The sequence below is a fragment of the Thunnus thynnus genome, chromosome 18, assembly GCF_963924715.1.
Source record: "Thunnus thynnus chromosome 18, fThuThy2.1, whole genome shotgun sequence".
Classification (NCBI taxonomy): domain Eukaryota; kingdom Metazoa; phylum Chordata; class Actinopteri; order Scombriformes; family Scombridae; genus Thunnus; species Thunnus thynnus.
The window spans coordinates 26,406,955-26,430,796 of record NC_089534.1 but is presented as its reverse complement, the minus strand read 5'-3'; the positions used below and the strand labels follow the sequence as shown (position 1 = coordinate 26,430,796).

General features: G+C 39.0%; 1 protein-coding gene and 2 long non-coding RNA genes across 3 annotated transcripts in view; 2 read left to right on the top strand and 1 right to left on the bottom strand.

The window, feature by feature from the left end:
* cdk19 (cyclin dependent kinase 19) overlaps positions 1-23,842 on the top strand; it is a 61,316-nt gene that overhangs the window by 7,830 nt on the left and 29,644 nt on the right. The window contains exons 3-4 of the mRNA XM_067573046.1: positions 20,118-20,228; positions 21,287-21,427. Of these exons, the coding sequence (XP_067429147.1) occupies positions 20,118-20,228; positions 21,287-21,427 (252 nt within the window). The remainder of the gene's footprint in view (positions 1-20,117; positions 20,229-21,286; positions 21,428-23,842) is intronic.
* LOC137169728 (uncharacterized) overlaps positions 8,757-23,842 on the bottom strand; it is a 38,812-nt gene continuing 23,726 nt past the window's right edge. Inside the window, exons 2-3 of the long non-coding RNA XR_010924523.1 lie at positions 11,920-12,037; positions 8,757-9,005 (exon numbers count right to left, since the gene is read on the bottom strand). This is a non-coding gene — a long non-coding RNA (uncharacterized lncRNA). The remainder of the gene's footprint in view (positions 9,006-11,919; positions 12,038-23,842) is intronic.
* Positions 9,091-11,363, top strand: LOC137169730 (uncharacterized). Its single transcript, XR_010924525.1, has 2 exons — positions 9,091-9,704; positions 9,902-11,363. It is a non-coding gene; the product is annotated as an uncharacterized lncRNA (long non-coding RNA).

The window sequence follows — 23,842 nt, the reverse complement described above, 5'->3', positions numbered from 1 at the left end:
TCTGGTGGTTTTGTGGTGTAGGCACTCTCTTTCAAGAGGTTTCCAACCATCACTGGTGGTTTGGAGGGGAGTATTTGTGGTGGGGGGTGGTGCTGCCTGAAGGCGTGTCAGCCTGCCACTCAGCCAGTCCTCTCAGAGGCTGCAGATATAGAGAGAATGTGGCCCCTTTGACAGGCTGTTGGGCTGTTATGTAAGAGGCTTTGGTTTCCACTTTGAAATGCTCACCTGAAGGGAAGCTATGCAACATGTCAGTGACACTGTGCAAACACTTATAGTAATGGCTGTAACTGGCTTTAGTGGAGGTTATAGGCATACTTGACCTTTAGCTGTACATTAACATTTACATTCACTTTTAGTTGCACATTCAACAGTTACAATATGTTGCGCAGTCATAGTTCCTCTTTTTGGCAGCATTTTGCAAAGTCACTTGAAAGAAATGGTCCTTAATTGTGTGTGTGTGTGTGTTTGTGTGTGAGCATGTGTGCAGATATAGTTGGTGGTGGGGTTGAAAGACCCTTGTTTGCTTTTAATCTTCTGCAGAGAAAAGTGGTATTTTTAAAATTACAGAGAAAGAAGTCTTTCACAAAACTAAATGGTAGTAATAGACTGTCACCTTCTGCTTCACAGTGAAGCAAGAATGGAATGAGCTTAAAGGAGCAGACCGGCCCCGAGTCTGCAAGCTGATGTTCATACTGTGGAGAAATTAGTAAAAAGTTAATTTATTTTAATTGCAAAACACCAAACTCTTTGGTATGCTTTGGAAATAACTGGCAGGAATATAAAGAATGTCTTATTTGTAGTAAATGAGCTAAGATATGCAAAAACAACAGTACGGCCCATTGATTTCCTGACTCACCAGCACATAGCCGACCAGTACGAAATAGGGCAAAGGTCAGACACGCAGTGCAGCTACTGAAGAGCACTCACAACAAGCTGATCACACATCAACCAACATGTGGCAGGCACAGCTGTCACCTCTCAGTGTTCAAAAATATCTCACCAAGAGATCTAGTATCTCTAGAAAGTCCTGTTTATTAGTGTGTAGTTGACATTGCTTGACCGACAACAGCGTTGTGTCGCGACGGTGAATCCTTTTACTGTAAAAATAGTTCAATAGATAAAGCAAAGGTTTTGTCACACAAGATTTCAGGGTCAAGGTCAGTGTCTCACTAATCCAAGTCAGGCCTCATTAGTATTTTCCTAATGCCAAAGCTGATTGATGGAAAAACCAAATCAGCTTCAGAATAGGAGTTGCAGGTAAGAGATAAGAGCAGACTCAACAATAGACAGAAAACAGCATAGAACAATATATATATCATACAACATCAAAATCAAACCACATTGCTACTAAACAAGTGCAAATGCTTTAGACAGTGTGAATGATTTGAATTATTGAGGAATGGCCTGCCCCTCTTATTGGGTGTGGCAGTTTGTTTCACACAAATGGATTGCAGTTGGAAAATGCTCTGCCATGTTTTAAGACTTTTGTAAGTGTGGTTTTGATGCTAACTCAGTGTTTCCTGCAGCTGCATCACAGTGAAAGCCATCACATCCAGGTTCTTTATCCAAGATCTGCTTCTTTATTTTTAAAAAGTCAAGATACAAGTGTGTGCATAAAAACTTAAGAAATCAGTCACAACTCCCAAAACCTTCAGTCACAGAATTTAAATTTCTGTTGCACATGCTACTAATGGTGAAGCTACAAATTACGCTTCTTTAGATAATATATTGGGAAAATCCAAAGAGCCATTTGCCAAACAAAATGATGATAAAACATGAGTTTGTAGACACACAGTAAGCCATGAGAGAAGCTTGTCGTATTGTTTGATTATTCAGGAGACTCCCATGCAGCTATTGTGAGGACTATTTATGTTCTCTTACAAATGCTTGTTTACAGCAGGTAAAAATACTTTCAAACACACAGCTGTCAGCATCGGCCATTGTGCATTCACATGGTAAAAAAAACTGCTGAAGGCTAAAGAGAAGAGAACATGAAGCTATACTTTGCAGCTGTCATTACACAATCAGAATATCTTTTGAAGGTCTCATGATTGAGAAATTCATGAGGTTTGAGAAATCCATCTTTAAAACACGTGTCTATCAGGTGTCTACATGCCTTCAGGTTTTGTTTCATGTAACTTTACTTCCCTGCATAGCAACCACCTGTTGGATTATTTTGACCCTTGGTGGTGGTAAGGGCATTGATCTGTGAAAGTGTGTGCACGCCCTCTGTACTATACCTCTTTTCAGTCCAGGGCTCATTTTCTCACCCGCAGATGAATCTGCATGCTGTCAGTTATTCATTTTCAGTAGGAAAAACAATTTCCACATACTTTAAAAAAACATTGCCTATCTAGATCAACCACTGCAGCAGACATGAGGCCTTCATTCGGTTTCACATAGTTCCTGTTTTTGTGTTACTTGTTTGATTATGTTACTTGTTTTTCCAGTGCAACATTATTGGCTGTGCGACATAATCCATGTACGTATAATCCACACGTTAATGATCAGACAGGTTTTTAAGTCTATAGCTCATGGACAAAGACAAACATTCCAGTTATTACTCAGCCTCTCCCATGCAAACATCCATTAGGTGTTGCAAAGATTCTGCAGTGCTCACTGAGTGCATACAGTTTTATATTGCAGTGAACAATTATCACAGTCATGTCAGGTGCATTTACTTTGATTCACTTTTGTTGTCACTTCCACAGAAGTAATAGATAATTAGTTCAAAGCCACTGAGTGTAGAATTTGAAAATGTTTGACTTTGGCACTCCTGTAGTGTCATATCCCTTAGTTGTGTGGCGATCACAAGGTAGACAGTAGAAATACAGCGTTCATATTATAATGTAACCAACCAGGAATGCATGTGTGTACTTATGTTAGTGGTGCGATGGATCGTAGTTGATCCGTGATCCGTATGGATCGCCCCCCACGGTTCGGCATGCATGTGAACCGCAGATTAATTGCAAAATTTAATGTCTCATTTAAGACAATGTAAACAAACTGCTGTAAGTACAAGTCATGGACAGACAGCGTGTTGCAAACAGGGATTTTGAAGAGCAATGACCAAACCAGCATAACGGGTGACATCTGCAGGTATGTTTACATGCTGTTTAATGTGCTGCAGCTGAGCAGCTAATTAGCTACATATCTGCTAACAGACGTTAGCAGTGCACTTGTCCCCGCTGAATGTTTGTTTGGTTGCTTGTTCAACAACGTGTGTTCATGTTTGTAAGTTATCAAGTTTTGATGATGTGGACACAGGCTGTTGTTTCATTCACTACCATGTTGAAAAGAGGAAGGTATCAGGCCTCATATTGCAATTTAATTTAACAATTGAGCATTGAATATTTTATATATTTTAAGACCATGGGCAAAAGTTCCTTGCTATAAGTGTTTTACAGAATGTATGGAGCGCAAAGTTTTATTTGTCACCCCCCCCCCCTCCTTTTTTTTTTTTTTTTTTGCTGATATGTAAAACGATCCGATTTGTGACTCAAATCCGTGATACGATCCGAACTGTGAGTTTTGTGATCCGTTGCACCCCTAATTTATGTGATTGGCCACTACAGCAATTTTTTTTTTGCTGATGACCCCGTGGTGTTTGGCCAGAACCTGTTGCATCAGCACCCCCACTTTGTCCACAGTGTGGCCCCATTCAGATAAATGAGGGGGCTGGGTTGTGTGTCTGAACAGAGCCTTACAGCACGGGTGTAGAAGTAAAACGCCACCACAGTAATGGCAGCTTGTTTGCTTCTGCTTTCAACCCATGTTAGTCTTTACAATTCAGTAGGAACATTGTCACCCTACCCTGGGGTCTTGCAGGTTTCTGTCCAGGGGAATGTTAACATTCTTGTTGCACCTGACAGTGTAACACTGCCTCTAATATCTGTCATCCATCTCAATCACTGTCACATCCCCTTGACTGTCTCCCATCTTGGTCAGACTTCTTTTCTTTAGCAAAACATTCAACTTTATGTTAAACGAGTTCTTCTTTACTTCTCTGAGATGACACAGTGTTGAGAACTGTTGTAATATTTTCCTAAGTTTTTTGGATTCTCTAATACCGCTACTGACTTTTGTAGAGGTGGCTTTTATTGAAACTAGCAATTTACAACAAGTTTGTGCATTTAAGATAGTTTGGTGACTTGGATCACTTATAGGAGCAAGGGTCACGTACAGAAGTAAGAGAGTTAGAATAAGAATATGAAAATAGATGTTCTGAGTATGTTCTTTTGTGAAAGGGTATGTACACCCTCAGTTTCTGTCTGGCTCCTCTCAGTCAGAATATTAAAAAAAAAAATATATATATATATATTTGGTTCGGGGAGTGGGGACTAGATGGAGGTAAACAGTTGTGCAGAGGCTTGGCAACATAGTGTGTGACCACATATGTTAGTACCACCGAACGGGTCTGCTGCCCACCTGGGTTGTATGACACTTGATATTTTGGCCTCTGCTTCCCTCTTCCAGGTCCTTCCTGATTGCTTGGCACTTCTCACTTCATTGAGGGATTGGCTTCTTGGACCCAGTCCATGAAGGTCATAGAGAGAGCAGGAGACGCCAGGGAATGGTAGAAAGCTAATGTTGGCTCTCCTTAGCTAAGGTCATGATAGAATAATTAGTCACTCAAGGTAATTTTCAATTTTCGTTCCCAAAAATATTTCAGTATTAGCTACCCCAACGACATGCATTATATCCTCTGTGGAAAAGAGCAGCTCAGCCAAATCTCCATTTTTTATACTTGGCATGGCAACCTCAGTTGGGTGGGTCAGTGAACAAAAAATACCTTTTTCTTGGCTATTTTGTCACAGTTAAGGAGGTGCCACAGAATATATAAATGCCACAGAATATATAAATATTCTGTGGCACCTCCTTAACCGTAGACACAGAATATTTATATATTCTGTGGCATATTTGCCTACTCTCATATTCTGTCTGCATCTAAACAAATGCGTTCAGGGACACAGTTGAACACAGGTCACCTGCATTTTGGCCTCACCACCGTGTCTTCACAGAAAGTGTGGCATGAGCAGCACATTTAGCAGAGCAGCAGCAAGTGCTCCGTCTGTATATTTACACTCGAAACACAAGACCACCAACATCACACATAGCACTTCTGTAGCCATGATTTACAATATCTTGATGCTCCTCACCAATGACATATGAACACGTGCAAGTTTGTGAGATGAGATGATTGGTTGGGGCCATACTTGTAGTGTTGCCAGTCTCCTGGTCAAGACACAGCATGAATTTATGGCACTATATATAGTGCCATAAATAGTGTGTGTGTGTGTGTGTGTGTGTGTGTATGTGTGTGTGTGTGTATATATATATATATTTATATGTATTTATTTATTTGGTTAGTTAGTTGGTCAGTTATTTCCGGGCACTGTTAGGTTGTACAAGTTGTACCTGTTCCTCTCTCTCTCTATTCACTTCTCTGTCTGTCAATATCTGCATCTCAGTGGGTGTCAAATTGCCTGCCTGCTCACCCATCTCTCCCTCAGGTCCTGATAGCAGGCTCTGTGCCAAACAGGGCGGAGGGGAGTGAGGCACGGCCTTGGAGACCAAAGTTGTTATTGCAGCATCGTGTTATTTGACGCTTAGTCATTTACCTGACAGGTGATGAGTCAGACCTTTGGCCCAACAATTTCATATCTTTTTGTTTACACTGAGTAAGTATTCATTCAGTAAGCTAAAGAATAGGCTGGTAGCATTACAGAGCTCTGACTCAGTGTCATGTTACTTTCGCAAGTAGAGAAACTCACTGGTAAAGGCAAGACGATTGATTTGCTTTTTCTTTTTCTAAACTTCTGATGATGGGAGAGTAGCCCTGTTTTTGATTTCAGGTCTGCAGAAAATAAGATAAGATGTGTTTTGCTGTGGCGTTAGCAGCATTCTTTTCTAGAATAATCCAATCAGACCATGACCCATGACAGTCTCTCCTGGGGCAAGCAGACAGAAGCATTGCTGGGGTGTTTTTGCGTTTGCTTTTTTTTTCTTTTTTTGAATGATGAATGATAACAAATAATCAGTATCTACTAATATCTACTACTATTCAGTGCAGTATTAGCAATTTATCAGAGAATGCAGACAGACAACCGCAGTATCTTGTTTGATATTGATACAAGAAACCTTCTCAGAGAAAATGTGTTTTTCTGGTTGAAGCTAGTGGAACATAGGCTTGAAAAGGGGAATGGGACCTCAGTTCTCTATATCGAAACCTTTAAGGGAAAACTAATTCATTACAACTTGGATTTTTTTGTTGCTCTTGCCATCAGTTAATGGCAAGAGCATTGCACTCTTTAAAGTTGTAGCTGAGATCTTAGAATGTGGCAATATTGCTAAAGACGGGTCCAACAGGGCAAGAAATACAAGCAGTCAGATGTCATGTTGTAAATAAACCTTGATTAACCTTTCTGTGGTGTTCTTTGTGTTGGCTCTAGTGTTTTGTTGCATGTTCAAGAGCAATTCAGGGGAAAACAAGATGTGATCTGATGCAAAGCATTCAATCAGTTGACCTTTGTCGCTGCTAGGGATACACCGATTTGATACACCAGATTGTTATCAGCGCCAATACCAACCTTATGGTAGGTAAGGTATTGGCCATGATGTGACTGATGCACAGTAAATACAGTTTCTTCATCCATATCATTATAAAATTCAGTTACAAACATTCAGTCACAGTCAGTTTTTAGGGCCTCTGTAATCCCTGGCACCATGTTACCTTACATAAAAATGATTCCAGTGAGTTAAAAATGCAGTGAGGGATACAGGTTTTAAAGCTCGGAAAAAGAGATTGTTATTCAGTATTGGTAGATTACTTGCGATACCGATACCTCAACTCAGGAGGAGTTGAGGTATCGGTATCGCAAGAGATAAAATTAGATCAATGCATTCCTAGGCAAGAGCATTTAAAAGTGTTTTGAAAACGGTTGATTACTTAGGCCTACATACTGTAGCCTTTGCTCTGTGTTCAAGAACAATTGAACAAAGTGTTTGATCAGTCAGCCTTTGTCGGCACTAGTCTTTATTATGGGGCTTTCAGATTGAAAACAGTACTATATTAAAAAAATACAAGGGTCTGCTTTGTTGAGGGTGTGCTGCCTCAGATACTGGTGAGAGGATGAAATGTGATCCAGGAAGTCCAGTTTGAGTAATGGATTAATAAGTTTGAAGACATTGAAACACTGCATGGATGTTTATAATAAAAGACGGAAAGACCCTGGAAAGTTATCACTGCGGCAATCATTTCTCACATCCTCCGTCTTGACAAATGTGAGATAAATATTACAATCATGTTACAAAGCGATCTGCCAGGAATGTGTGCTCACATATATTGAATTGGCCAATGCTGGAAGATGTTGCATTGTGTTTTGGGCTCACCTTTTTTTGTCAAAGCCTTCTGCATCAGAAACCCCACTGTGCCAAAGCAGTGGTCTCATTAAAATGTGGGGACTGTGTTTTTTCAAGCAGTGCTACGGTTGGTCTGGTCTAAATACAGCTTTAGTTTTATTGGATAAACAGAGAAAAAGACAATTGCAGTTTGCTTTAGACATCTCATTGCTTATTCTCATTGTACTCTGAAGATGACAGAAGGTTTGTCATAGAAGCAATTTGGCTGCAGAAGTTTAATTCAGAGAGGACTGGTTTGAGGACAAATAAAACATGCTTGTCTTCATTCTTTAATGCCTTAATTAAGGCTTAAGAACATATTAGGAGTGTGGGTGCAGTACTTAGTATGACACATCCAATCATTCATCTATTTAATGATTCAGTCCATGTGACCACAGGGTTGTTGTCACCTAAATGCTAATTAGAGTATATCATTCCAAAACTGTATGTAGCACACACAGCTCCATGTACTTGGATTCCTCGCCCATTTGTATCTGAGGAATGCAGGTAGGAGCGAGTCCCTCCCTCCATTATTTCCTGGCAAAGCAAGCCTTGCCTCGCTTGTCTCCTGAACATTACCGCTACTAGAAATTGGTTGACTTAAAAAATCTTCTGACTTGCCTGACAGAACAAAGGAGACTTTGTACCTCCCAACCCACCGCCTCGCTTCGTTTAGCAAACTGTGCAGCTCAGTGACTGGCATGGCACATTTAGGGCGGAAAGAGGTTGGTTTGGCTGCACTGTGTTTTTGGTTTTGCAGCATAAAATGGCTTGTGTCTTTTATGATTTTTCCATGCGGATAGGACTCTGTAGGATTGGAGAAATATAAGGCAGTGCCATGAGCTGTTAGGCCTCTTTGATCAATGAAGGTCACCTTTATAGACAAGATTTGTTGGTGGTCTGATAACCCAACATCTAAAATTATATAATCCAGTCAAGTATGCTTTCCAAATAGTTACATGAAATGCAGTGTGATGCAGGTAGTGTGAGAGCAGCATCAGATAAAATGGAAAAACTAGTATTTGATGACATGACAGCTATTTGAAACGGTTGCAGTTGAGCTTCTGCCTCACGAACCGGATTCATATTCTATCTGGTTTCATCAAGTCACTCTAAGTAAAGATCCCAAATTTGTTACTGTGTTCTAACCACACATTCAAATGTCTCTGTTGGCTCTTGGATGCAAGGAAAGTAAACTTACTCTTTCTACTTTGGGTGATGAGCTTAAAGATAATCAGATAATGAAACTCTTTACAATATGGTTTTATGATCAAAAAGAGGCCAAATTCTCTGAGTCTTAGAAAGGTTGATCATCAGTTTCTGAAGTATAAGAAACAAGGTAACAAAATGAAACATCTGATGACATTTATTTATTTATTCTTGGTTTATCCTGCCCACTTGAGAAATCAGCTGCACTGGGTACTTCAGCAGGGTGTCGGGGCCTTGAATGTTTTTCTTTTTTCTGGTTTCCTACTTATCACACCATCCTGCCGCCTGCTTTTCTGGACCATCCAGGCGATCGCAGCCCCTGCTGGATTCTTCAGCTTGACATGGACAGCAGATTGCGTAACACAGCTCACTGAGGTTTCACAGCCTTTAAACCCCTGTGACAGAAACAGACTGTGTTTAGATAATGCTCGGGCCACTTGGGTAAATCCTTTGCTAGCCGGTAGTGGGAAGTGAACTGACCTGTCTAGGCTGAGTTCATCAGAGTGAGGCTTAAGGATGGTGGGAGTCCAGGTACGGTGAAAAACAAGAGCTTGTTTGTTTTTGGTTTGGACAATAAGTTCCACACTGTCAGATATAGTGTTAAGTTTGCATTTCTGTGTTTCTCAAGACTGTGTGTAAGAAGACAATGGTTTGGCAACTGATACAAATTTTGGCTATTGTATTGGAATTACTCTAAACAGAACAATAATGTTGTAAAGCAAAACTAGTACAAATTTACACTTTTTAGCCCCTCTCTCATAATTTCATTATACTCAGTTTTCCTATGAAACCATAGATTTATTTTTTCTTTTAAATAAACATATTTTTATTGAGGTTTTGCTGGGCATGGATTTAGTTTTTCTGACATATAATTTGCTACACATGACACTGCCAGCCAGAGCTGAAAGAAAACCAAATAGTAATTGATTATACTGTACATTATTTATTCAAGTCATGGCTGGTCATATGGACAAATGAATATTGTAGCAATCATTCTAAGAAATTATTCCATGGCATCTGCTAACCCAATAAATTGATAATCACCTTGAACTGCAGGGAAGTATAAAGCTGAATTTGAAATAAAATACTGTACCGTACTCTACTTGTGTAGTATAAAAATGAAGTCAGATGGGGCAAGAAACACAAACAGTCAGACAATTAGCCAGATTATATAAACGTTATTTAGAGGTAAAACTGAACATGACTGCACCTTAGATATTAGTAACAGTCCTTCATTGAACAAGGATACTATGTGCAACAACTACAGTCAGTACCGTAGGTTCTTGAGAAGGGACACACTCGATGGACCACTACAATCAGCAAGGCAAGGAAGGGTCACGTAATAGATAGACAGCATCAAAGGCTTTGCAATAGCCTTGATAGCTTGTTCTTTTACTGTAAGAAAGCGCATAACACAACTGTTGTTGAAAAATTAGTAAAACTCTTTACAGAAAAGGGAAAAACCTGCTAGCCATGTTTTTTTATTTGTCCACTTTAATTTAGTATTGACAAAGCAGTAACTGACCATTGTGATTCCACTGTAATCTATGCAAAAATGTAACTAACTAAAGACTAGTAGCAAGCCAACATCCCTCTAAAATGTGACAGTATACCCTTCACAAATATTTATGCAAACACAACTTCTACTATATCAGAAAAAAACAGAATAAACACTATTTTCAGCAATTAATTCCTGCTGAAATGGATCCATTAAACATTTTTAATAAAAACCCAGTGTAGTGTTTAAGATAAAATAGTATTAGCCCGCAGTAAGCATTTTCACAGATTAGCTCGCTAGCAGTATTGCTAGCTAGACTACCCCCAATCAGTCACGTAGCCTCCACTACGTGGGTCGTAGTGGTCCCTCAAGAGTCTTCCATTAACTGTGATGAATGTTTACAGCAGGCAGTTTCTGTAATAATTTTACTGTTTGCCTTTTTTTTCCTCACAAACTTTCCAAAGTTTATTTAAAACCTGTTTTGCCACTCTTGTTTCTTACTCTGTGACTCATTTTCTGCAATGTCGATGTGTTCCAAGATCTCAGCAAGTAACTTGGTGAGGAAAAACCACAATCATAAAACTGAAACTGAAATCATCCCTGAATAACATATAATTTTTTCATCACAATGTGATTCTGTTGAAAGACAAAAATATGAAAGTTTTGCCTTAAATCAGGTACTTTTCATCAAGGGGCCTAGAAGTCCTCCAGTGGTAAAAATGTTATTTTGGAAATTCATTCACCCACCTGCTGCAGTTTCACATCTGTTCACTCCATTAAGTTTGACCTTCATGAATTGAAACATTGTTCAAGAATTTCATTATTCCCATGAAATGAGTCTTGTTTTCCCTGTTGGTCACAATGGCTTTTGTGTTAGTAAATGTCCTGACCTCATAAATTTTTCCCTGTTTCCTTTCTGCCTTTCTAGCATACATGGGTAGATGTTTAGTGACTCAGATAACCAAAGGATGTTAATTTGTTGTTTTAGCCTTTTTCCATCTGAGGATAAGTGTGCAATAGCTGCTTCAGTAATAATGATTTACTGCAAGAAAATTACACAGTAATAAATTGGCTCAGTGGGCCTTTCACCTCAAAGGTAGAAACATGAAATTATGCTCCTACATCAGGCCAATACTGATCCTTTCTGCCTCCGTCTCCATGAGACAGCCTGTGTTTTCTGGCCTGCATCAGCCATTCTTTCCCAGCACGCTGATCGCTGTGCAAACAGGAACATATTTGAGTTGTATTTGCAGAGGGTGAGGATTGAAAAGCTTGAACACAGGGTTGCTAGGGATCAAATGACAGCTGATGTCTCTCTGTAAGTTAAATTGAAGGGTTCATTATTTCAACCAGTGTTTGATTAAGACTGAGCTAACAAAATGAAATTTGCCAAACCATACTATATAGAATAAATACAGTATGTACCAGTAAATCTGCTACAGCTATTGTTGCATTAATAAAATGAAACTACAGACAATTTGCGTTGTCAAATCTGTTTCTGACCTGATGCATCTTTGTAATTAATTAATTCTGCTGGACCCCACATGATTGTCCTTGAAGCTGCAGCCTGTGGTCTATCAAAGACACTGCCTTGTCAGCAATATATGTCTGTAAATAACACCAAATGGCTGCTGCTGCTGTTGTTCTGATCGCTTGCTGAGCCAGTGTGCCCGTCACTTTGTTCATTCTGGAGGAAAAGGCTTGGCATGCATGTCCCCCCGCACACAGAGCTGCAGTGTTTGTCTCTAACCGGTGGCCAGTAGAGCCCTGCACAGAGCAGCCTGCAGTGGATTTATCGACCCGCTGCTCACCAGCCGCATGAGAGAAGTCATTAATCAGTCCTCTGGAGCAGGATGATCCAAGGCAGCGCTGTTTTTCTTGTGACCTTTTCCTGCTCGCCAAACCTCATCCTTCTGCCAGCCTGATGCACTGTGAAACACAAAACCATTTTAATTCAGAACCCAAAGATGTGATCTAGAATGGTTATTTCATGTTGTTTCTCAGAGCTGAAATCCCCATCAAAGCTGTTTTAATTTTGGCAAAAAAAATTAAGTTTTAGTCACATTTTAGTCATATTATTACTGTTAGTCTTTTGAAAGTTTTACTTTCATCTGTGAAATGTTGTAATGTAAAGTTTATGTCCTGTAAACATTCTGAGGCTGCTGTCGCTATCTTTGATCTTGGCATTATCCGTTGCAGGGTTACTGGTGCAGGCACTGTTTACTGGTTCATACCAGTCTGTAATGGTTCACATACACCTAGTTTTGAGCTGTGTGATCATTCATATGCTGTATTTACTCATGAAACTACTGTTCACTGATTGTGTTTAGCTTGAGACCAGCAAGTGAAATGATGGAAAATATATATTCCTTTAGCAAACATCTAGAGTGAGATTTAGATGGATGAGAGTTTTTATTATTTGTGCACTCATTACTACTGATAACCTGTAAACACAAAAGATAGCCAACCAAAAGTTACAGTAATGCTACTTCCATAGCCCTTGATAATGTTAACGTTAGCTTATCTTTTTATATCTGTTGGCTTGCTGGTCTATTTTGGTGGCTTGTACTAGCTGTTTTGTTGACATGTCTAATTTTCAGTGGAATTGTAGATGAATTTAGTCCATAAATCTGTTCCTTATTTCCTTCCATGAACTAGTAACAACATCTAATAATACTGGCAGAGACAAAACATTACTGAAATACAAGATGTTGCCTATTAGCGTAACAGGTAAAGCAGCTACATCAACTTCTGATTTTTAGGTGATGCAAAGGTCAGAGCCATTAAATCCTGACACTTTGTTTTGTTATAGTAATCAAGTAAAAGGGAACAGTGGGTGGTTCACAGAAAAAAGGCCTAGATTGTGGATGATAGGTAAACAGCTACATTAGTTTCTGCAAGATCAGTTTCAGCTCTATAAAACCATGGAGAGATCAGTTGGTTTCACTCTGACCCTTTACAGACTGAAGGCCATTTTTGCTAGATGTGTTTTCATTCAGATCCCAGACTCAGGCTAAAACTGAGTTCCAGGAACTGCCTACAAGTGTTATGTGATGGTCAATGACCTGAAAGCACATTTGGGTCTTGAGTAGCCTCTTTAAAGGTGGACTGGCAACCCTGGCTGGAATCTGGCTTAGCTGCAAATATTTGGAACCCGTCCAGTGAGTGCTTTCTCTCCGAGGCCTTTACAAAAACATGACCTATTTTACTCTGAAGGGGGACAAACAGTCTGTACTTTTCTTCCTCCCATGTTCGTACACATTCCTCTCATTTTATCATCAATTTAAATGTGTCGATCTTGCAGTTGTTTTTTCGTATTGAGGTTCTAGTAACAAGTGAGGTACATTTTGAGTTAATTAGCTTCTCTTTCACTCAGAATGCCGCTCCCTTCCACCTCATTGATGATCAGCATCTCAATTCAATATGATGACAACATTCACCAGTCTGCTCACAGCGCACACTCTGTCCCTGCACATGTCGAGGAATGGCCTAAATGGCCTTTGCCTAATAGCACATAAAAGTGAGTCACAAGATTGTCTGCACATGGAAAATTTTCCCACAGGACGCTCGGCTTTCTGCGGCTAATGCTGGATTACAGTCGTGTGATTATGGCCTGTAGTAGCGTTTTCCCAGAACTTGGTTTTGTTGTTTTATGTTATTATACCAGCATCTTGACATTCTAAATTAACAATGCATGTTCTTGTAAAAATGTATTTATTTACAGGTGAGATAAGTATATGTTTTACAAACTGTAATACGTCAGATGGCTTAAGAGAATCAGATCCATCACGTGAGATCAAGTAGTGAAGGTGTGTTAACCTGGGGAAACAGTTTTGTAATTACACACTGCCTGAATCACTGCCATAGTATTGTTTACATTGTCAACCACTTTTTTACTCTTACACAATATGCACCACCATACTCAACCAAGCAACTGGGCTTTTATCACTCATGTGTGACCACTGCAACATGTTTGAACTTCATCAGTTTGACCGTTAGGCTGCAGGCTGTATGTAAACAAAATAAGAACCTTTGAGACATTAGTGGATTCTTTGATTAATGCAGGTTTTGCAGTTATTCTCTGATTTAATATCACCGTCACAGGTATCACACATTGTATTTTATTGTATTTTTATGTTGATTTTCAATATTAAGACCTTGAGTGATCCACTGCCATTTGATTCCTCTTTTTTCTTTTGTTGGTCTTAAAGATGCCCTGTGGTGTTTCCTTGTAAATAAAGTTTCTGTGTACATTCTGTTACTCACTGAAACACATTGTGTGTATCCTTTAGGGCCTAACAAACATGATAGAGACAATTTAATCCTCGGAAAACATTTGCAAAGCAAAAGTTTAAAACTTCTATTGGTTACATCCATGTTTGCTAACAATCTTCTTCACTGCTGGCACATTGCTGTGTTTCTTGGGCATTTCCAGCTCTGGTAGATTAGTGGAATAGAAACCATTAGCAGGAATGTGTATTACATAATCCACCATCCTCATGTGTGTGCACAAGAACAAACCAAACTGGGACCCGCATATAAAAACAATGCTCCAAAGTGCCACTGGTGGTCAAAAACCATATCTTTATAACCAATTATATCTGGGATCATTTTAAATGGCTCATTGTTTTATGTAACTCTTGACTGTTGGTGGACACTCATTACATGAGCACCTTAGGAGCACTTACAGCTGTATGTTTATATGTGTACATGCTGTGTAACTTGCAGGGTGAGTACAAGATCGCAGGCGCTTGTATCTATTTGCACAACATATAAGTGTATGTCTTTGCATTCATATATTGTGCCACTTTCTGCCATGTTGTTTGGGAAGCAAGCAGGGCTCCAACTAATGATTATTTTAACTGTTGAGTTAAAACCAGCAAATATTTGGCATTTTTCTTTCAAATAAACTAAAACAATTATTATATATATTTTATTATTATCAAAATGATTTTCTGTCAATCAACTAATCGATTAATAGACTAAGCAGTGCAGCTCTAGAGGCAAGGAATTCATTCATTATATGCTATTAGCGGTACTTTTGTTGGTGACTATTTTCAGCAGCAGAGCATTGTGTGTGGGATCAACTCAAAATAAAAACTACAATACTAGGAACTCATCACTCAGTAGAGCAGTGTTGCTCACTATTATTAATTGTTTGTAAAGTCTGTCAGTTCACCATATCGGTCCATACCGAAATATCTCAACAAATATTCTGTAAATTGCAATAAAATGTGCAAAAAGTGTATGGTCATGACGATCCCCTTGGATTGACACTGCCATGTGAACAGCAACCACCAGGAATTAACCTGTGACAGCACTCTGTATACACTAAATAGATTGAACACGTGTTCATGATCCCATATCAGGTTTGGTTAGTGAGTGAGAGCGGTGTTAGTGCCACATGGAGTCAGTGATCACATGAGGTCCCAGTGGGTCCGTCTCGACTAGTGCACGGCTCTCGGAGTTGTAAGTGGTGCCACAGAGCTGGGGGTGTACAAGCACTAAGCCCAGGGCTCATTACTACAATGCACCATTATAGCCTGTGGATTAAGGCTGTGATTAAACACAACCCTCATTTCCCCATCCAGAGGTCAAATCAAACAGCCTGCATACAATTCCTGCATTATTCCTTTCGGTTTGTACTTGTTCCTGTCGCTTTCCATGGGTATACAATTAGAAGTAATTGTGCTGTACGGTTGATTCAGTTAAACCTGAATCATTCAAGGAAACCTAAATGGTGACATCCATTTTTATTTAAATGATTCTTTTTATCTATTTTAGATAATCAGGTCTGTCTGCTTGATGTGCCATAATCCAAAGGTTCTCAGAAGAAGCAGATTCTTTGTCTTGAAATAATAAGAAATCAGTTAAACCAACACAGGTTTTGGATACCAGACTAGAGCACTGTTAAGACACAGTCAGTATTCTTCTTTTGTGATCTACTTTCACAAAGCAACAAGTAAAAGGGTCATACACAGTTACTTGTTTGATCTTTGGCATCATTTTGTTGAGGCATTTGGTTTCCTCTGCCTTCTGATAGGCACAAGGACAGCATTAAATCCAGTGACAGAGTAGATTCTTATGTCCTTGGGGCCTTGAGGGATTGAACTTTTATACAAAAACTATGTTACAATAACTGAAAGTTCTTTTGTGGTTTTGGATGAGCTGATTTGTTCCCATCTGTTTGTTCCCATTTGATATTCATGTCGAAAAAGTATTTCAAGAATAACTCAAAAGGCTTCAGTATGCTGCAAATAAAGTGCTTGTTGGATGGTTGAACAGTGAAACCCTACACCACACACCTTTCCGAAGTCAAAATTGGTGGGCAGCATGTGTGAAGCTGTGAAACTATGTACAATGTGAAATTCTCTCTTAAGCTCTCTTTTTTCATTCTTCTCACAACCACTTTTATCACTTTTGTGTGGCCAACCGCGAGTGTAACACCACAACTGCCTTTAAGGAGGGGATCTCCAGTTTGTACAATTCAAAACGCCTCGTCCCTCTCAACTTTTCACCTTTGAATGAGGCCATGAAAACCTTTTTGCCTTTTCATTTGAAGCACAATGAGTCCTGTAGGTTTCTTTGTAGCAAAGAGGTCCTACATCCACCTGTAGTCTCTTACTGCCTGTCCCACTTCACTATGGATACCCTCTCTGAAGCTCAATTTTTAATATAATTCCTCATTTCTCCACTCACCAGCTGTCAAAACATGTTAAAACTAACTGATGAAGATGTTTCTGTCCAGACAAGAGTCTTGGTAGTAGATGATGGGAAACTTATAAAACACTATTTCCATGTGCTTAACAGATACCTACAATAGCAGATGTCTAGCAGTTTTTGTGACCTTTGAAATTAAGTTTTGAAAGATTTACATTTTTAAATTTTACAAACAGTATTTTGTACAAGTGCGACTCCTTACATTGACAGAGAATACTAAAGGCACTACCTCAATAATGGCCAAGACAGGACAAAGTTCAAGACATCAGAAGTGCACTGATGAAGCGAATCTGAAGTACCAGTGTTGTCCTGAGTGTGTAAGAGAGCGGCTCTACCGAGTAACTCAAGATTTGTGTCAGTGGAGTCTCTGAAATTAGAGCCATTGCATGTGAGTAGTTGACCTGGTTTCAAGGCCGTAAGGTACTTCCACAGCTTCGGTCACACTTCAAGTGTGCAAGAATCATGAAGCTGCATGTGTTTAATTGTCAAAACCAACTATGGCAGGCTTGTGTCCTCATGGCGATCCACCACATATTGTCATTTTTGCAGCTGTCATTCAGTTTCTCATCATCAGTTTATTCAAATACTAAGCTAAGACCATCAAGTAGGATTTTTTCTTACATGTAACATTTTGGACATGTGCATAATGCAGGGTATAAAAAGAGAAGAGGTATAAGACAAAGTGGACAAAGAAGAACAATCATATGGACAACAACCATAAAGAAACAGACAATGTGATGACTAGAACTATCTGTGTTGTTTTTCTCTGCATCTTGCTGTAGGTGCAGTACAGTAAGAGTCATGACAGCCTGTGCAAATGAATAATTCATTCAGTGGGTTGGATTCACTGTAGACTGTTTCAGTACTGCCCCCCCATCTGACTGAAACACCCCGCAGATATGAAGGGCTGTTTAAAGGGCACGATTGATTATGGATTGTCTGTGATGGGTCAGCAAATGACACAGTGCACAGAGTCGGTGAAACCAATGAACCAGTTACAAAGACAGAAAGACAGATAGAGGCGTTGGTTGAATGATATGGCAGCGTGTGCAGCGTTAGCTTATGTAGAAGTCCTCCATTATGCAGCTGTCCCACTGCTAACTTCCATTAGCTGCTGTTACAGCCAGGGGCTCACTGATAAATGAAAAGACAACATTAGAAGTTTCCAAACTGTTCCTACTATTCCTTTGAAGCTGGTACAATGGATAAAATCCATTTAGAGTTGGGGAACACAATTGCTGTACCCATTGGAATCACATTATATTACATGTCAGTAGAAAAAAGTCACTGATGTTCACTGATCTTATGTAAGGATCAATGAATATAATGCCAGTACTTTCAAATGAATGTTAAAAGCTCTTTGTTGCTGTTGGTTGTTGATTGTCAGATGTTGTTGGGGGTGAAGTTGAAACGTGACAGTAGTTTGGTATCTTATCTGACTAATTCCTCAATATCTTAGCATAGCATGTTAGTATAGCATATTTGAATGTTTTTTTAGCATAAAGCACAGCTCATAGGAAGTATTTTGTTGAAGAAAAATGCAAATTCTTAAATTCTGTCTGTGATGTTAGATGAAAAATCAGAGGATCATCAAAGTCATTATGATTTGTCCTCTGGGGACCACAACTGTGTGTACAAAATCTCATAGTAATCCATCCAGTAGTTTAAATCAATACTTAAACTCTGGTTCTAAGTATTGGACCAACACAGTGAAATCTTTGTTTCTTTGAACTTTAATCTTCATGCTTGTCATATTAAGTAATATAATTAATTCAGGATGAAACCTGTATTTTTTACATTGATATCTGAGCAACAAAATCAGACAAGGAAATAATCAGCTCATGTTGTTAAAGAGGATTACACACAGCCCGAATGCCAGTCATCCAACATCACCTACAATAACACTCCATGCATACAGTATCTCATACTGTGTGCACATGGGCTGCTGACTCATATCCAGATGGACTTAATAAACAATCCTACTTGATTTTCATTCCTCAGTATTTAAGAAATGCAGATGATCTTCCAAGTCTGGCAATATTCTGTATTTTTCTTTTTGTCTCCAAATCACCAACGATGATTTGATCCCACTAACAGGTATATTATGTGTATCATAGCCTAAAATATTTTATTCCTCTGTGCCACTGTTCCTGACTCAATCCCAAACACACCTCCCTGCTTTCAATACTTGATACTGTACCAAATGTGTAAGAATCCACCACTAAAAATAGTCCCCAACAAATGAACTACTTCCTCCTGTTTGAGTAGAGTTTGCCAAAAACAACAGTCCCCATCTGTGTAAGGAAATTACTTAAAAAGGAAATTATACTTGTTATAGTTGTTGTTGTTGTTGTGACCCTTTTTTTTTGGAAGATCTTTTGGACATCTTGTGAAGAACAAATGGGCTTGAGGCTGAGTGCCACAGACTAATGCGTGGTTTGTTTTGGTCTTACACTAAAAAAAATATGGAATAACACCAGTTTTATCCTTATAACAAGAGTTTTCTAAAATTAATTGTTTGCATATTTATATATTAGATGGCATAAGATAATCAGTAATGCAGACAATATTCAAAATTGTATTTTAATTATAGCATCAGTATTGGCATATTAGATCTGTTATCACTTGTTGGATGTGTCATTTTAGATATTAATTACTCTCTGGCTTTTATGTGTCATCATCAATACTTGAAGGGGTTTTGCATAAAGGGCCTCCACATGGCATGTATTACATTACCCATCTCATTATTCTTTCTCTTTTTTTGGCTGCAGCGCAGGATCATTTCCAAGGGACTGTACATGATTAATCTGATTAATTTGTTACAGAAACACATTTCTGTGTTTGAGAATAGAAGACATCGTCTGTGTTTGTGTATAATTTCATTTTCCTTCATCTTTTTACACATCACATAAAGAAATATTTTGTATTGGAAAGCCTCTGGGTAAAATTTGTCCTTATGTAATCCTGTAGATTTGACATTAATCATAATTTTAGCTGCTATTGACAGGCTAACACACTGAGGCTGTTTTCACTTTCTTGCTATTTTCCAAATGATGCAACAGTTAAAAGAACACTCATCTGTTCATTTTGTACTCCTTCATCCTTTAACTACTCAATTTAGCCATTCTGGGGTATTACATCACTACCACATGAGCACAAATTTTGAGAAAACATATTTGCTGTGCTTACACACTAAACTGGCATTAAATTAAAATGTTATCACATGCCTTGTCTTGTTTTAAAATAACTGCCTTCCAGATTATTTACACATTCCTGTTTTGTTTTCCAGCTGTTACGAGAATTGAAACATCCAAATGTGATCGCCCTGCAGAAAGTGTTCCTGTCCCACAGTGACAGAAAGGTTTGGCTCCTCTTCGACTATGCCGAACATGACCTTTGGGTGAGTCTCTCTGGACTATTGGTACATGCTACTGTACCTGTGCCCTATGATGTGACCTGATAATTTCAAAAAACAAACTTACTGTGTCATAGAAAACCTATTTCTCATTCTCTGATATTTTACAGTATATGATATAATTTGAATTAGTCGTGTATTTGATTCTGGGAGTGAAATTCCAATTCATGTGATGAGCACACATACTTTTTACATTTAAAGCTAGAAAGCAAACACAGTATCTATTTCTAGGCCATCCACCAAACTGTAGACCACAGAACCTTTCTGAGACATTTGTATATATATTCACAAGTGAATTGTTAATACTACACTGAGATCAGGAGAATAATCAAATCAGAAAAGAGAAGTTTAGATTTAGTCTGTTCTGTATTCTTTAGTAATATGACCAAAGTTCAATAACAAATGAGTGATAATTATACTGAGGTCATTTTTGACCAGTAAGGAAGATTAGAACCATCAATATTTCCATATTATTGAATATCCATGGAGATAAATATATGTTTGCTGTAACTTCAGAATTTCACTTTCTCATTGATGTCTGTTTTCCCTACAAATATTTCCATGTGACTATAGTGGGCAGTCAACACCAGCCAGCAGCCAGTTTATAATACAGCACCAGTCAAAAGTTTGGACACACTTTCTTATTCAAGAGAATAGGTGTGATAGAGGTGTGTCCAAACTTTTAACTGGTACTGTATGTCAGTGCTAAGTTTGTCTGATTTACCGAACACTTATTCAGGAAGCGATCCAGGACTTTTAGATGCTGTTGTTTTTCTAAAAAAGGGCCAACTACCATGGTTGGTAAATTAAACAAATATACCTGCTGGCAAGTGTTGATTTCCTACCTCAGTGCACTTATACACACTCCATCATGTCAGCTGCCAATAAAGTTACATAATAAAATTACAATATAGCACCAGCCAAGGTTTTCAGAGGAGGTTCCTTTGTAAAAACTGTAGCTACGCTGTCAGAATCCACAAGACATAGTATTATGCTTCACTGCACCAGCACTATTGAGGTGAAACCTTTCTTTTCTTTCATAGCACATCATCAAGTTCCACCGCGCCTCCAAGGCCAACAAGAAGCCCATGCAGCTGCCCCGAGGGATGGTGAAGTCTCTCCTGTATCAGATTCTGGATGGGATCCATTACCTCCATGCCAACTGGGTGCTCCACAGGGATCTGGTGAGCAGCTATATTAGCTTCAGTGCTCCAGTTTCCCTGCACAGACACACAGCCGCTCCAGCACACACTTCATCTCAGAGCTGTTTCCAAAAGCAACTCTGTGTACGTCACTGTAACAGAAACACTGTTACCCAGTGGAGGTAAAAGTCATGTGTGGTGTCATCACACTTGTCCAGGGACTAGAGTCTTGGCTGAGATAGAGATGGCTAAATGTGCACCAACCAAAATACAAAAAGGAATCCTGATTCTTTTTTTGTCTAGTCTCTCTCAAAATACAAAGTCAGTAGATTCTTCCACATGAACTTAAGGTCTTAAAAGGCAATTTGGCATGTAATGTGTTTCAAAACCCTTCCTTCAGAAACGTATTTGTGATATTACAGACTCTACTGCTATATGTCCTATCCTAATATCCACTGACAGGTTTAGCATTGCTCTCAAGAGTTAGCTAACTAGTTAGCTATTCAGCTAATTAGGCACAAAGATACTGACCCCTTTTGAATGTTTAAGTTATGGTACTAAGGATTTATACAGCCATCGTTATATAGCCTTGTTGTTTATGAATCTATTGTTCAATGAAACATAAAAAATGATGACATTAATCATGATTTAGTGCAAACCAGCCCAGCTTTTTTCTGAGCTTCTACTTATGCTAACGTTAGCTTCCTTTTGTTGGTGTGCAAATCAGGTGTTTACATAAAAAAGTTAAATGTTAGACAAAGAAATAAATACTTAACCCTCATTATTTAAATCTTAAAGCTGCAAAACTCTTCTATGGCTGACATACCTTGACACTAGCTATAAATCTATCTATACTATAGAAGAGATATTATTCTGTTAAGGTGCATCTTGTTTTTTGCTGCCTCTCAAGCCTGCCGCACTTGTCACAATGAGCCATTCTAACTAGCAGAGCTCTGTTATTTCAGTGCAGGTGTTGTTATGTCTTAATGTGGTGTATTATTATGATTTTGATTGTCTGGAGGACTGTGATTGTAATGGCTGAGGAGCAGAAGGTCTTGCAATCTGAATGTTGTTTAACTCTTGTCTACCCTTTAACCTGGCGACAGCGCACTGGTGGTTCCTGTGAGATTTTGTCCATCTCGCTTTTCCCACAGTGCTTTATTCAGAGGGAGATTTTGTTCCCTGTTGCTCAGAGTCAGGCTGGAGCCAGACCACATGGCTTCTCATTGTGTGTTTTATGTTTTCTGTTAAGATGGCAGAATGGCAGGAATTCAAAATTGTTGCATTTGTACAGGAAATATGTGTCCATTTTGCAACTAAATTATGTGTTGTATTAATTTAGGTCACCACAGCACTGGCTGAGCTTGTTGAAATTAGCTGTAGTTAGCAGTTTGTAAAGCCATCGCTTTACTTTGAATTTGGATGCAAAGTCATCATTTGTGTTCATACAGGCAGTGTCAGGGAGGTTACATTGAAACTCTGATGTGAGAAATTATAAACTATATTTATATACATTGGAAGCTACAGCAACACTCCACTTTTGTTGAAAATAGCAGGCTACGCTACAAGCTACTCAGAAAAAACATACCAACACACTCTATAACATCAAGGAACATCTACTGTTAAGTAGTATAATAAACAAGTGTTATTTACTACATGCTGCTATTTGTTTGAATCAAAAGACGCAGAGCCCTAATTCCGTTGAGGCGTAACAACCAGTGCAAGTGGCTGTTGTTGACTGTTTGATATTTTCTTGACTTTGAAACTTGCTTTACCTGTCTGTGTGGTATTTTGGTGACCAACGCAGAGCACACGGTGCACAGGTGGGAGGAGCGGTGCAAACAGGTTGGAGGTTCGTTCAAATTAAGCTGCCTAAAATGATCATTTGTATTTCAGTTGAAATTTGGTCCTAGACATTGCGCTCTGAGAAGTGCCGCGCCAGAGTGCAGTGCAGTTACACACAGCCGTTCATTTATTTTCATTAAATCAACAACATCAGGCTGATACAGTAAGTTTTTAGAAAAAGGTGCGTCTCATGCTTTATTCTTGACATGCATTGCGGTGCAGATGCTGCTGTGTAACATTAATTACTAAACTATGTGACCATTTACTGGCTCATTAGCCAGAACAACAGTTTAGATGTGCCGCAGTGGGAAAGGAAAACAAGCTTTCTGTTTCTTGCAAAGAGTCAGGACACCTGCTGACGGTTGTTTTATAATGATTTATAGTCTCTCAGAACTGGTTCCTACGACATGCTGTCTGACCACATTTTAAAACAAATGTGCTTATAGTTGTTCCAAATGAAAGGAATGAAAAGCTGACCATCACAGAGAGGGGAGGGTGAAAGGGAGATGCTATATCATTTAAATATGGAGATAACGGCGCATATGTTAATAATAGTATTGTATTTGGTCAGTGTCATGAGAGGATCGTCCAGCTGGGGTCTCTTGTTTGTCA